The sequence below is a fragment of the Dendropsophus ebraccatus genome, chromosome 2, assembly GCF_027789765.1.
Source record: "Dendropsophus ebraccatus isolate aDenEbr1 chromosome 2, aDenEbr1.pat, whole genome shotgun sequence".
NCBI classification, from domain to species: Eukaryota; Metazoa; Chordata; class Amphibia; order Anura; family Hylidae; genus Dendropsophus; species Dendropsophus ebraccatus.
The window spans coordinates 35,867,696-35,883,243 of record NC_091455.1 but is presented as its reverse complement, the minus strand read 5'-3'; the positions used below and the strand labels follow the sequence as shown (position 1 = coordinate 35,883,243).

General features: G+C 42.8%; 1 protein-coding gene across 7 annotated transcripts in view; it reads left to right on the top strand.

Moving 5' to 3' along the window:
- Positions 1–15,548, top strand: part of VPS13B (vacuolar protein sorting 13 homolog B) — a 729,531-nt gene that overhangs the window by 424,108 nt on the left and 289,875 nt on the right. For all 7 annotated transcript variants that reach the window (XM_069957347.1, XM_069957346.1, XM_069957349.1 and 4 more), the window contains exon 25: positions 9,362–9,565. In XM_069957347.1, the coding sequence (XP_069813448.1) occupies positions 9,362–9,565 (204 nt within the window). The remainder of the gene's footprint in view (positions 1–9,361; positions 9,566–15,548) is intronic.

Genomic DNA, 15,548 nt, shown 5'->3' with positions numbered 1-15,548 from the left:
AATATTTTATTCGCAAAACAGACGCTTTGCTCTTTACGCCGGGGGGGGGGGGGGGGGGGGGGGGGAGGGGGTGTGGGGGGGGGCGGGGCGGGGGGGGGGGGTGTGGACTCATAGTCCGCGCGATTCACTATTTGTTTCTCTAAAAGATACGCCGAAAACCTACTCCAGTCCTTAGCTGGCGTAGGTTTTCGGCCGTGCGCACCGGAGCGCACAGGGATTTATGTAGAGGCAGTCCGCCTCTACATAAATCTCCGTAGCGCCGAAGATGCGGGGACATTTATAAGTCTTGGCTTAAAGAACATCAGACTTTATAAATGTCCCCCTATGTGTATACACTCCGGCTGGAATTCCATTCATTCAAATACAACGTATGTTTAGCATAAATCACAGCCTTTGTTGCAAATTGCAACAACGGCCATGGTTTATGCTAAACATACGTTGTGTGAACATGGCCTAAAGACTGCAAATACTTACAATCAATGGCTGCGGCAGGACATCGCAGTGATTGGCTGAGCGGGTTGTCAGCGAGTCAGGACCGGGAGAAGCAGACCGGAGTGCACCAGAGGAAAAGGAGCGGTAAGCACGGTGTCTTAGGCTTTGTTCACACACAGTATTTTTGCTCAGTATTTTGCAACCAAAACCAGGAGTGGATTGAAAACACAGAAAGCCTATGTTCACACACTGTTGAAATTTAGGGGCTGGCCGTTATTTCATGACAAATAATTGCCGTTATGTCAGAACTAACGGCCGTTGTTATAAAATAACGCCAATTATTTACCATTAAATGACGGCCATCCACTAAATTTCTGCAGTGTGTGAACATAGGCTTTCTGTGTTTTCAATCCACTCCTGGTTTTGGTTGCAAAATACTGAAGAAATATACTGTGTGTGTCATGTTCACATTTAGTAAAACACTTGAATAGTGGCCACAGAAAACTGACATGTCAGTTTCTTGCGGCGCCGCTAGCGATCCTGGCGGGAGTGTATGCTATGTGTATGTGCAGTATATTTGTACTATGTGTATACACTCCGGCCGTGATTCCATAGAGGACATCACTACGTAAGTTTCGTATTTATCACGGCTGTTGTTGCAAATCGGAAAAATTATGTAGTATGAACATAGCCTTAGGGTGCGTTCACACATACAGGATCTGCAGCAGATTTGAAGTTGCTGATTTGCGTTTAATCTAATCTGGGCCATCAAATCAGCTGTACATCTGCTGCAGATCCTGTATGTGTGAACGCACCCTTAGGCTATGTTCACACTACGTGAGAGACCGGCCGTTCTGTGACCCGGCTGGGTCACGGAACGGCCGGTCTCTGCAAAGATCATGATCTTTCCGGCTGCAGTGTTCTGATGTGGGCGCATCAGCGCGCGCCCGTATCAGAGCTTCACACAGCACACAATTAAGCAAGCGGCCGGAGCCACTCGCTTCATTGTGTGAACTTTCTGCGTCCGCAATTCAGTGAATTGTTCTTTGTGGCGCCGTATGGGATCCCGGCCGGAGCGTATACCATTAGTATACGCTTCGGACGGAATCCCATAGCAGTAAAGGCAGTGTTCCACACCGTACAGAGTATGGGCGTTGTTGCAGATGGCAACAATAGCTGTACTTTTACGTAGTGTGAACATAGCCTTAAGGTGTAATTTGCCATTGTATACATGTACTAGGAAAAGGCAGAGAACACCATAAGGCGCACATGGCGAATTACTGCAGAACAGATTTGTGCCAGTAGCTAAACTTGCTGCTCACCATGGGCTACAAGCCCAACACTGCCAGTCACTTTAGGGGGTCTGTCCACACGTACAGACCTGCAGCGTAAATCTCACTGCGAGTCTGTCAGGTCCTGGCAGTTCCCTGTCACTACATACTCGCTGCAGTCTGAACGACCGCTGCGTGTATGTAGTTCTGCCGGCCCCTTAACCCCTTCAGCTCCCGCCCTGCTATGTCTGTATATACGTTACCTGTCCTCGCTGCACGGGGTCCCGGCATACTGCTCTCCCACTCAGCCAATCAGTGGCTGCTGCTGGGCAACACACTGATTGGCTGGGGGGGAGTGCAGTATGCCGGGACCCCGTGCAGCAAGGACAGGTAACATATATAAAGACATAGCAGGGCGGGAGCTGAAGGGGTTAAGGGGCCGGCAGAATTACATACACGCAGCGGTCGTTTAGACTGCAGCGAGTATGTAGTGACAGGGAACTGCCAGGACCTGACAGACTTGCAGCGAGATTTACTCTGCAGGTCTGTACATGTGAACTGACCCTAGTGGTGGTTTATACACCTTGACGCCATCTGCAGTCCTTTCAATGGAACCAGGAGACTCGGTACAATCATTCCGCAGGAGAGACAGCACCAAAGTGACTTTATTCACTCCCTCTTGTGCAACTAAAATCAAAACATCACACTAGAGGGTTGGAATAGTCACAAGACTTTTTACTACTTTGGTGCTGTCTCTGCTGCTGAAGTTCACACTCTGACGGTCCCAGTTGTGCAGGAGATCCGTGAGGCTTAGGCGCCGATCAGCTGATTCAGGATTCTCACATCAAAGATGATAGGAGTTGTAGTAGACGTAACAGTAAGACTGTTATGGCATTTTGAGGGGAACCCTCTTTGTCAGATCTATTGAGGGTTCTCTACAAAACCCGTCATCCATTGATTAAAGTCTTACTGTTACGTCTACTACAACTCCTATCATCTTTGATGTGAGAATCCTCAATCAGCTGATCGGCACCTAAGCCTCACAGATCTCCTGCACAACTGGGACCTCTAGAGTGTGAACTTCTTCTCATCACATACACACAAAATGACATACTGTAGAGATACACAAACATGCAGACACAACACACCTTACATATATAAATCTAATTATACTAACACACACACACAGACACATGACAGACTCACAAACATGGATACACAGATACAAAAGCATGCAGATTACACATATAAACCATCTATACAACTACATTACATAATATACACTATATACATGATAGATGCAAACACACAAATGACAATGATACAAACACAGATCACACACACACACACACACACACACACACACACACACACACACACACATATATATATATATATATATATATATATATATATATATATATATAACACTTACATGCATAAACACATGACACAGATGTACAGACACACACAGATGACTAGGATAGACAAATATACAGTTAACACACTCACATGTTAAGCAGGGCAGGAAGCTCCATGGAGTCCTCTGGTCTTCATCTTCACTTCCTCTTCTCCCAGCCAGACCCGGCAGCCTGCAGCCCCTCCCCCTTCTCTTCTGCACCGACAGCACATACAGCACAGAGAGAACAGCCGTCATTGCAGAGGGGAGGGAGATGGAGGGGCCCTGCAGCTGCTCCTTCTCTCTGCATCTTCCTGATGACAGGTAGGAAGAGAGCAGTGCAGAGCCTAGGAGCCGGGCCACACTGACTGAGTGCAGGGGGGAGGGGAGAGCCCATGATGATTAGTTCACCGGCCCTGATGGATCTTTACTCACCTCAGCAGTGTGGGAGCCAGCAGGGGGGGGCCCCTCGAGCTCCCCATACTAAACGGATCTAAACAGGAGGCCCCTCTCTGGCTCAGGGGCAGGGCCCAGCAAGAGGGAGGAGGGGGCGGGGCCCACCTGGGAATCCCCCGGCTCCCCGGTGGCCCAGTCCGAGCCTGCGGTGAGTTTATAAGCTCTCCCTTGTGGCATCTGTGTGCACACTCTTCTGCATGCTTTGTGCATAAGAATTGCATATCTGTAACTCAGAAGAGAGAAAAGTGACACTGTGCAGACCACATAGCATAATACTGCAGTATTATCATTACATCAAGAAAGATGGATAAAGGTGCCGCTCACCTTGGACGGTCGTGCTACGGGCCCGACACCGCCAAATGCTTTTCTCAGTGGAAGTGGGGATGCCGTCTACTGCCCTTCCACAGAAACGGAGAAATCAGTATAAGGAATCAGGGTAGGTTAGGCACCATGGAGGTCCACTTTAGAAAATGTCTGGGAGATTTAGGCGCTGAGCGAGCATTCACATAAATAGGAGATGGGAGTCCTAGTAGGTATCACAGAGAAAATATTATTTATTACAGAGATAACGTGTTTCGAGGGGGGGTCCCTCTTCATTAGATCACTGTATACATGCAGATATTTAAAAGAAAAAGGGTGGGAATTACAAATTCAAATTACCTGGGAGAAATAACTGTGACGCAAAATTGCTCAGTGTATTTATAGAACCTACTTTTTATTATCTTGAGTCCTGCTTTCTTTCATTGGTTAAAATATCGAACCTCACTCTCCTCCCCTTGTTTGATAAAGATTATTAAAGAGATTTCTACAACCAGTGGTTGACCACATGAACTGTGTGCTTGTATCTGTTTATTGGAGGATGTTCATTTTCACAGTAGGTATCATAGCTGTGAGGAGGTTTGCAGCTTGCAAGGTTGACCCACCTTCTAAACTTTCTTGGAGCTAAGCTTGCATTGCTATTCAAAGAAACTATTAAGTTTCACCTGAAAGTGTCATAAGAAATTTACCAGCTAAGAGCAAACGAGACCTCACGCTAACTTGGAAATTATTCCTATTTGAGGGGATGAATGTAGCATTGCCGAAACCATCTAGCAAGGGAACTGCAGCCTTCTGAAAACAATACACTATTTCATCACTGCAGCACTACTTCCTTGGTCATTGGTTAGGGTCTTTAGGTGTCATTAGCTCGTATGATCAGTATACCATTGGCACTGGTCCCAAAGTTTCATAGAGTACTGTATAGGGAGCAATACAGCTATGGAGTACCTGCCACTCCATATATCACACTTTATAGTGCTTTGTGCTTAGCTGAACTACATGGTCATTCTTCTTTACAAGCAATGCTTTTAGGGATGTATAGCTCTATAATATTACATTTCATGGAGCAATATAGTGCTTTCTCCATTCAGGGAAAAAAGTGAATGTGCGTTTGTATTTTTATTGTAAGGGCCGGTTAACACTGAGGAATTAGCGCTGAATCAGCGAGGAAAGTGTTCTTGTGGCATAGTCATGAAATTCTGCACGGAATCCGCGAGGGGAGTGTTCCGCCCCGTATCACCTCTGGTGAATATCCGCGAGCATTCCGCGCGGACTCCACACTGATTCTGCGCTGATTCCATGCTGAAAAACTTCAGAGCAGAATCTCACTGCTCGATTCATTTCAATTGGATTCCGCCAGCAAAATCCGCCAGAAGAATTGACATGTCATTCTTCTGGCGGAAAGCTGATCCGCCGCAAATTCAGTGCAGAAATTCCATTGTGTGAAATGCAGAGCGAAAATTCCATAGAACTCAAATATATAAATAACATATAGTAAAACAAAAAAAAAAATGGAAAAAGATCTTCAGTTTTCGCCAAAATGCTGAATCTTGAGAAGTTTTTCTTTAGGTAAAATAGAAACAAATTCCACCAAAAAAGAAAAAAAAAAGCAATACATTGACAGACAGTTTTAGCAGTTGTGGGCTCATCAGTGCTGCGGTAACTTTCATGTTTACGTTCTGAATTGTACTGTAGGTTAAGTTCATTCTTTGTCATTCTTCAGGTTCTTCCACAAATGGGGGGATAAATTGCTCAGATCTTCTCTTATAAGGACAAAGCACAGAAGTTCAAGGAGCATTTATGTAAATGATGCTAAATTGTATAGTGTTGAAAGCTTTCATCATATAGAGAAATCAAGCCCTGTTTAGCATTGAATGCAGATTGACCCTAGTGTTTCCGGCATCTGTTCTGCCCATATAAGAAGCCAGCATCAAAGCTGTATGTTTCCCCAGGCTAAGACGGCTTAGAAATATATAAATATATATATAAAGTTCCCATTGACTCAGTAGGGAATATATGGCATCCAGCTGTGGTCAACATCCAGACCTTGTCCTTACCCCTCTTGTGCGCCATGTTTTATATACTGCATGGTATATCTGTTGTCATATACCTCCCATGATTAATGCTTATTTATGAATACTTGTGTAAATATCTTCCAACTTAGTCAAACAATGTGTAAGTTAAACATATCCTTCTGTGACTATTGCAATGACAATTCCCAGTGGGTTATGGAACTGGTATATATACATGCTTTCATGCCATCGGAAAAGGACACAACCCAAGCTCATGTAGGCCTATTTCCAGAAGCAACTAGTGAATGATTAGTTTTTGAGCTTTTTTTGTCAACAAAAATGTTGTTCTTTCTGGAATTTGTTGTTTTTTTAACTTTAGATTTGTATTGAATTTCAAATGGTGTCATAGAATAAGTAATAGGGGGAGATTTATCAAACCTGGTGTAAAGTGAAACTGGCTCAGTTGCCCCTAGCAACCAATCAGATTCCACCTTTCATTTTCCAAAGAGTCTGTGAGGAATGAAAGGTGGAATCTGATTGGTTGCTAGGGGCAACTGAGCCAGCTTCACTTTACACCATGTTTGATAAATCTCTCCCATTGAGTTTTTATATTTTTGTGATATGTAAGCTCTACTTGTAGTATTTTTGTTTATTGCATCAAAACGCGTAGGCTGTGTGTGAGTATGAGGTCACAGGTAGTATTTTGGTCTTAATTTAAATTTTTTTTACCAAATGTAGCTGATTTAAAACTGAAAAAGATGCAAATATTTGCTTTATAGTTTTTTTTATGTGCCGGTTCCAATCCTGTTTTTAGCTAAAAATACTGATCAAAATACAAAGTGTGCACCTAGCCTAAAGGTCAGTTTATGGTGCATTTACACAGAGACATTTATCTGACAGAGTTTGGAAGCCAAAGCCAGGAATGGATTTCAAAAAGAGGATAGATTCCAGTCTTATCGTTATGACCTCATCCCTGTTTATAGTCTGTTCCTGGCTTTGGCTTCAAAGATCTGTCAGATAAATCTGTCTGTGTAAACGCATTATTACTCAGCCTAATATGGGGCCATGCTAGGATGTGAGCAATCGTCGAGATTGATGCTCATTTGCAGAACCTCTGAAAGGCACAATTAATCATGCAGCCAGCCCATATGAACAATCACTGTATCGTTCGTGCGGCCATTTAAATGTATTGCTGTCTAGAGTAATAAATTTTAATGCCAACGAGCGGGCGTTTTCCCTGCCCTCATCTGATCCTGTGCTCTTTTACATGTGCCAGTTGGAGATGAGCGAATTTGCCGAAGTTCAGGCTGTATGAACCTGAACTATTGGCTTCTGTTTCCCGCTGTCTGCAGCCTCCGTAAACAGGGTGGATACAGCATAAGGACCACCTGGAAAACTGGGATACAGCCTATGCCAATGTCTGTATCCCAGTTTTCTGGGTGGTACGTAAGGCTGTATCCACCCTGTTCACCGAGGCTGCAGACAGCGGGAATCAGAAGCCGATAGTTCAGGTTAATACGAACCCGAACTTCGGCAAATTCGCTCATCTCGACCAATTATCACCAAAAGGAGTGTTTCTAGCAACACTCCATGCTGATAATCGGCCTGGATCAAACTTCAGAAGCTGTAGAAAATCAAATGCTGAGCTTTCGGGTTCAGATAACGTTGCTACACCCGAACATTTTGACAGGTTCACTCAACACTATTTGTGAATGTTCCCATGTATCTTAAAAAATAAAAATAGAGTCATGCTCAAGAATTCTGTCTCCTGATACTGCAGGGGGAGAGGGGGAAACCTTTCCAAAGGAAATATTAGGATATGGTTCACTTCTTCCTTGCATCATGATTTGATCCAGGATTTCTTGAACATGATGAGAAAAGGGCCTTACCCAATGTGTTTGAGAGGTTGTTCTCATACACATTAAGGTTCTGTTAGATGGGCCAATTCACCAGGTTAAAGGGAACCAATCACGACGATTTAGGGTTCCAAGTTGAAATAATGATGATATGAAGCATGTGGCACCGTTTCCTACCATGTAATGCGACATGGAGAGTAGGGAGCTACAGCACATCACACCTATGGCTGATACCAATGCCACTCTGCTAATTTTAAAAACCAACGCCAGGATGTCGGTATATAATTTCATCAAACCATACTGCCCCGTGTACCACGTGCAGGTCTCCTGGTTCACACGGGTCCTTAGGCTAACTCCACACTGTGTCAGTCAGCGACTGCCAACCCCCCAAAGCGTGCACATGCAGGGAAGGGAGGCCATGGAATGGCCCTGCAACCCCAATGTCACAGGACCAAACCCAAAATGCCCCACCAATACTCACCCGGCACCATCGGCGGAGAAGGCTGCCCCCAAACAACACAAGTATGAATATGGTATTACACTCACCACCACTGCTGCGGACAGAATGGGAAAAACATGGAAAAAACATTCCTACCATGTAAACTGCTTGTTTGCCGCTGTCTCCATCTCCCAGAAAATGTAGTTATATTCCTCCCTGCAAATCAACACCTATTTGTCACGTGGACGGTGTCTTTCCCTCAACTAGTCACAGCTTCCAAACTGTAATCAATCCTCTCTGACTGTAATTACTCCTTTCTGAGCATGATTGACAGGCCACAAGCCTGCTACATCATTCAGAGGTGGGATTACAGTGCGGAGGGGAGTGATTACAGCCCTGGAGCTGTGACTTAATGTGAAATAAAATGTCATTTTTGGGGAGATGAAGACAGTGGCAAACAAGCAGTTAATATGGTAGGAAGCACTGCAGCATGCTCCATATCCTCATTATTCTAACTCAGAACCCTAAATCATCATGATTGGTTTCCTTTAATGAAAACCAATCTTGTAGATTGGTATTTGTTTACACAGTCTATCACAAGGCTCAACTATGGTAAACGGAGGGCCGTACAAACACTATATCGTTCACGTAGCACTTTGCTTGATTTGTTCATTGGCTAAACTTTCCCCATTTACACAGGAGATGTACAGTCGACAAACAATGATTTTTAGCCAGGGAAAGACAAGCAGACAAGCATTCTCACTCTGTCTCCAGATGTAATATATAATAACATTTATAACATTACAGATGTTACAGCTGTCTAAAAATATTCAATAAAGTCAATAGTTTCAACCCTTGGTTTGGTAGGTGTTGATTTTAAAGAGGTTGTTGGTTTTAATTTGATTATTATTTTTACGGAATGTGTCATTGCCAGTAAATTGACTGGGAAGGTTGTGTCACCACTGTGGATACACCATAAAGAAGCCTCCTGCGCTGGCTTTTTGGATTTCAAACCAGGGACCCTCTTTATGGAATCGGAGTTACCTACTAAGGCATGTCAAAGGGGATTGGCTGATAACATATGATTATTCTTTGTTTGATCATGCAGTGTTTTTTGTTTTTGTGATACAAGAAACCTTCAATAATTTATTCAATATTTTTTTTTTTTTTTTTTTTAGGTGCAGTTACTATACCAGTTGACCGACACAATGGGCAAAGTGTGGGAGAAGATTCAAAAGAAAGGAGTTCTGTATCAGTCATCATTGTACTTTGACTCCTCGGCTGGACCGACTCCCAGCTCACCAATCAGAAGCAGCGTTGGCACAGCGCCTCAGGATACCAGCACATGCAGCCCATCTGCTGATATTGGGACCACTACTGAGGTAAGTGTTTGTGACAAATGAGTACACTGTCAGCACATAAAGCATTGCAACCATCATCATGTAACCATCTATGTGAATTATGTTTCACGGCACATACTTCAGTGTGTGTGTTTTTCATCTCTTTTCAGACCACCTTTGGCCTTATGACATAGAATAAAATAAAATGTGAACCAGTTCTTGTAAGAGCTATGTCTGTATAGAAGCTGGATTTGGTTGTAATGATGTAAAATTCCATCTTGGGCATCAAATATTCCATAGTGATTCGTTGTTTGCAAAACTGGAACATGTAAACCGGTCTTTGGTGTGTGTCTGAGTACATAGTTAATATATATTTCACAATTTAATGCATTTCCCCCCCCCCCCCCATACACAAAAAACACTATGGTATAGTACAGCAATAGTTCAGATTAATGACCTTTCATAAGGCTATGACGCCATGTATTCAGACATGAGCAATGTCTGATGATGGGTTGATAAGTTTGCCCTCTAACAGAGTGGTGTTTTTTAAATAAAATAAGAATTCCTTCATTTTGATCATATAAATAGCAGTGCCAAGTTTTCTGTTAACCCCTTAGCGTCCCATAACGTACCTGATACTTCATGTCAGTGCGAGGGGAGTTCAGAGAGGGGTCCCGGCGAGACCCTGCTCTGAACGGCACCACTCCCAGCTGCTATCTGCACCTGGGGAGCAACTCTATTAGCCGACGCGGGTTCCGTTGCCGTGCCGGCTAATTAAGCATTTCATGGCAGCTGTCAAACCTGACAGTTGCATTAAAATGCCCTGTTCAGCACTTCCCTGGTGTCTAGTGGGTTGGATCTCCCGGGGGGAGATCCGTTCTTCTGGACGTGACGGGCCTCAGCATTGCACTGATCCTGGCTTGGCAATACATTGCTCTAATCTGCAGCAGGCCAGAGCAATGTATGACCGATCTAATGGATCATTGCTGTTTATATACACAGCATTGATCTCTATGAGAGATCAGTGCTGTGTCAATAGAAGTCCCCCAGGGGGACTTCTAGTTAATGTAAAAAAAAAAGTAAAAAAGTTTTTATTAATAAAAAATCCCCTCCCTTAATAAAAGTCCAAAGCACCACCCTTTCACCCCCCTTTTCCCATTTTGAAAAAATAAATAAACAAACATATTTGGTATCGCCGCGTGCGTAATCGCCCGAACTATTAAGTTATCATATTCCTGATCTTGCATCGGATTTTGCTGCAAATTTGTGTGAATCTAGCCCTAGAGTGCGTTAACACGTACAGGATCCACAGAAGATGTGCTGCAGACCCGCAGCAGATTTGATGGTGCAGATTTGATGCAGTGTTCAGTAATTTACATCAAATCTGCTGTGATATGGTACGTGTGAAGCAACCCTAGGGGTAGCTTCACACGTACCGTATTGCTGTTTTTTTATCGTTGCATTTTTGGTGCGATTTTTACATGCGAGTTTTGATTTTCACATAAAAGTCATGTGAAAATCAAAACTCGCATGTAAAAATCGCACCAACAACGCAGCAATAAAAACGCAGCGTTAAATACGCAGCGATACGGTACGTGTGAAGGCACCCTTAAGGTAACATTCACTGTTCTCACACTGGGACCACCACTGGTGTCCAGAATGAGGACCCCTGCCCCCATCACTTCCAGTGACACTAGGAGGAGTTAGATTGGACCAGCAGTCAATCATGTCTCCTGTTACTGTATTCAAAATCTATGGCACTGATGGAAACTACTAGATTCCTTTTAGGGGGTGTATGCTTTGTGTATGTTATGGTATAGTAGCTATTCACTTATGTGCACTTTGTCAGATTTTTTGCAATTGAAATTACCTTTTGTTACCTTTTTTGCCATGGTTTTTGGGGTGCGACTTTGTGCATATGGAAATACCTTTATGTTGTCAATCTGGAAATTTAACACTGATAAAACCACGTTGCTATTTTGTGTAGGTGGGTAGCATTAACTAGACATGACTTGTGATGATGGGTTTGCCGCATTGACTGATGTAACTTTGTCTCACAAAAACCTAAATGCATGAGAGATTACCTCAGGTTCAATTGAAGCAGAAAAGTGCAGTCATATGTTTTCTCCTGAGACATAAAACTTCCCCATTTATGATTCACCAGCCCATGGTCTGAGGCCAGGAAGATTGTCTCATTATCTGGACCTCAATTCCCACATTAGCTGCACCTTTTCCAGAGGCCGGGCCAGCAAAACACTGCAGCGAAATGCAGTCAGGTAAAGTTCTTTCCAGCTGTTGTGAGGGATACATGACAAGAATGAGTGATGTCATATTAGTCCTAATATGAGAGATTTCCCTGGAAATTGTGTTCTGCTATTACTCAGTTGTATCTGCTTTTTGGAAAGAGAAAAAAAAAATTGTTCCTAGTGTTCTAAAAAGCAAAACTGGTAGAACTACAGTGTTAGTGGAACAATGAACATATGTTATTTTTTCTGTTCAATTAAAGGGTCAGTCCAATGGAACTGTTTCTTAAAAGAGTCGAATTGGGCCTGTCCTTCCATTGCTTGCTTGGCTCCTTCAGTTATCCACTTTCTGGTCCTGTCTCGACATACAGGAGATGCCCGCTCACGGCAGGTGTGCGTCATGCTGAAGTGTAACCCATTCATTTGGCTTGGAAGTTTTCCTTTCACCAAATATAAAAATGGATATGCAAAAGTGATTCAACATGCATATAGAGATCTATACAGTGGTGCCTTGGATTACGAGCATAATTCGTTCCGGGACTCTGCTTGTAATCTAAAACTACTGTTAAACCAAAGCAAATTTTCCCATAAGAAATCATAGAAATGCAGACAATTGGTTCCACACACCAAAAATAATGATTTATTATTCTGAATAACATGTAAAACAGATGAAACAAACATTCAGAAACAGCAGAATATGTGATATTATAAGTTACTGTACAGTAATGGAGAGGATGGAAAACACAAGGGCTGACAGAGACTGCAGGGAGCATGAAGGAATGAGCAGGACAGATGTGGGCACATACATGCAGCACCCTCTGTCCGGGGAGAGAGGGGTTACAGCTATGGAGAGATTACCTCCACAGTCCTGTCCCCTGATGTGGTAAATCAACCATATAGAACTCTCCTCAATGGGGCTCATAATTAGAGAGGAGCAAATTTACAGTAGGAACAAAGCAAAGCACTTCGTTCCTATCTGTATTCCGCTCATCGGGCTGCGGGGCTTTGAAGTCTGCTCCACTCATTGCCACTTGTCCCCTTGAGCTGGGAAAAAAAATTGGATCCCGTCCTGGGAAACTTCTCCCAATTTCCCAGGACTGAATCCATCTTTTTTCCAGCCCCTAGGGAGGAGCGGCATGGAGAGGAGCAGACTTCAAAGCCCCGCAGCCTGATGAGTGGAATACAGGTAGGAACGAAGTGCTTTGCTTTGTTCTTACTGTAAATTCACTCATCCCTACTCATTATCTAACCTCCAAACCTAGAAACCCAGCACTGAGAGGCAACAGTATGAACCACTGAGCTGCTACCCTGTACTTTATTATTATATATGTGGCCAAATCAGAGGCGACAAGTCTAGTGCGTAAATTCATATTTACATTCCTTTTATTCTGATCATACGTTCAAAGGGCAATCTACTATAAATGGCCCATATCCAGTCAGGTGCACCATATTAGCCTAGGTATGCTACTGTTAAGTTACAAATATGAAGTCCACTCATATATATATACCCCTTTTCCTTAGTTTTTGACCACTTCTGTAAAGCAGAAAAGCTGGAGCGATGTTTCCTGCTCTGGGCTGCTTAATTTGGCTGCAGCCTTGTAGTAACCTGGCAGAAGATCGAGCATAGGGTGGGGCAAAGTGTTTGGGAAATTGCTTTTGGCAATTGAAAAATGAGCTGGTGCAATTTAATACAACACCATGAGACTAGAAAGCAAATGTAAAAACAATCGTTTTTCTAAGAGAAGCGAACATATTTCCACCAGATTGTCAATAAGAATCCCACATGTTTGTTCCCAGGCAGTGGAAAATTGATGTTACATACTAGATTAGGAAATTGTTTTTTTCTTTCAGTATATCTATATATTATTTTTTTTTCCTGTTCTTTCTCCGATTACAATAAAAATGACTGAGGACTATTTTTATGCGCTTTGGAATTTTCAAATTTTTTCTGTCCTTGTAAAACATAGAAAATCCAACTTGAAACGCCATATTGAGATGTCTTAACAATATTGTGTCTGCATGTGATTTTGGAGCGTAGATTAAAGTGCACAAGTTCCCCGTCACTGGCAGACGTCTTTGTGATGTCCGCATATCCACAGCAACACATGTTGGATGGAAATTACATGAAGCATAAACCATAGCCGATGGCACCATGTAAATTTCTTGTATCTGCCAATACCACCTAAATATATTATTAAAATGTGAACAATAATCCAGGCACGCTTCTGGAATGGGGCATCTGGACTGTAGCCATACTACGATTTCTCTTTTTAAGCACCCACACTTAAACTACATTATTATTATTACACCCTTGATTCCAGAGCACTGTAGATATGATCAACATGCAAAATATAACATACATTCAAGAAAATAACATTAGTAAACTAATAGACTGTTATGTAGGGAGAGACTCTGCCCATGGGGGTTACACTCTACAGGGTGAGGGGAGTGGAACAGCCAGTCACTGTGTGGTGAGTTGGCAGCAGGGTAATTGTAGGTTGTTGTCTATTTTTAATGCCATAATAATGAAATTGTATAATTTATGGATGCCCTCATCTCATATTGTGATAGCTTGTTGCTACAAACTAAGTAAGATTAGTTTGTAATCTTTGGGCGTCTGATCTCTGGGACCCCAACAGTCATGAGAATGACGATGCAGGGAATCAGCCTATTGCAGGGAATCCCCCATAGGTGAATGGGACTGTTACAGTTCTCTGCATAGTCAGAGGACTGGCAGCACCACTCCTTCATCCATTCTTTATCAGTTTGGATCTCCCACATATCATAAAGTGATGGAATACGCTAGCGATACATCATCAATTTACTATATAACTTTTTAAAAGAGAAGTCCTGTGAAACTAAAAAATGATTGGCAGATGGGGTTCGGGAACATAATAAACAAAGTATACTTACCCATCTCCATGCCCCGTACCATCATCCCCTGGTCTCTCTGAAGACCAACTGCTGTCATTTTTGACCGGCATTTGGGTATGTCATGTACCCGGCTCATCCTGTTACAACCCAGCTGATGGATGATATCTTTAAAGACAATAATTTTCCCTTTAGATACATTGAGCAGTAACTTTTTTGGTATTATGTCTGCTAGCTGCAATGTCATGCCCCAGCTGAGTGATCGCCCGCCCAGCCAATCAGTGACTGGGGCGGAACCCAGGAGCAGCGGATCGGTGGCATGAGGACGGGTGAATTCAGGTTTTTATTATTTTTCTGCCCCCACCTCTCCTTTCAGTCCTGAAAAGATTTGGGGAAGTAACATTCAAGCGGGTGTCATTCTTTAAGAGACTCTTCATTCTGTGTGCCCTTATTGATATTACGTGTCCTACTAGGAAACTTTATTTTGAAGTGGCCGCTTCTTTCTAAGTACTGGTGGGCACCCCAGCACATTAACCCCCCAAAATTTATTTTTGAAGTGTCTCTTGACATTTACATTTCAGTTTGACAGCAAGCAAGTCTTCTGTGTGGCATTATAGTCTGGTTTTACTGTCGTTGTACTTTATTGTTTGTTGTAAACATTATTACCACACACAAATTTAATACATAATGTTTTATTTCTTTGCCCTAAAATACAGTTTACTGACTCATTGATCTTAGTGGATTATTCAAATGTTGCCAGAAGCAGTCCTGTGCCTTTTTGTTGACTCTATGTTGACCATATGAATGAAGAGAACACATTCATTTCATTTATACTCACATGTATTAGTTACATTTACAATTGTAAATGTACAATTTACACTTTTTTGTAATTTGGTAAAATACTGTGAAGT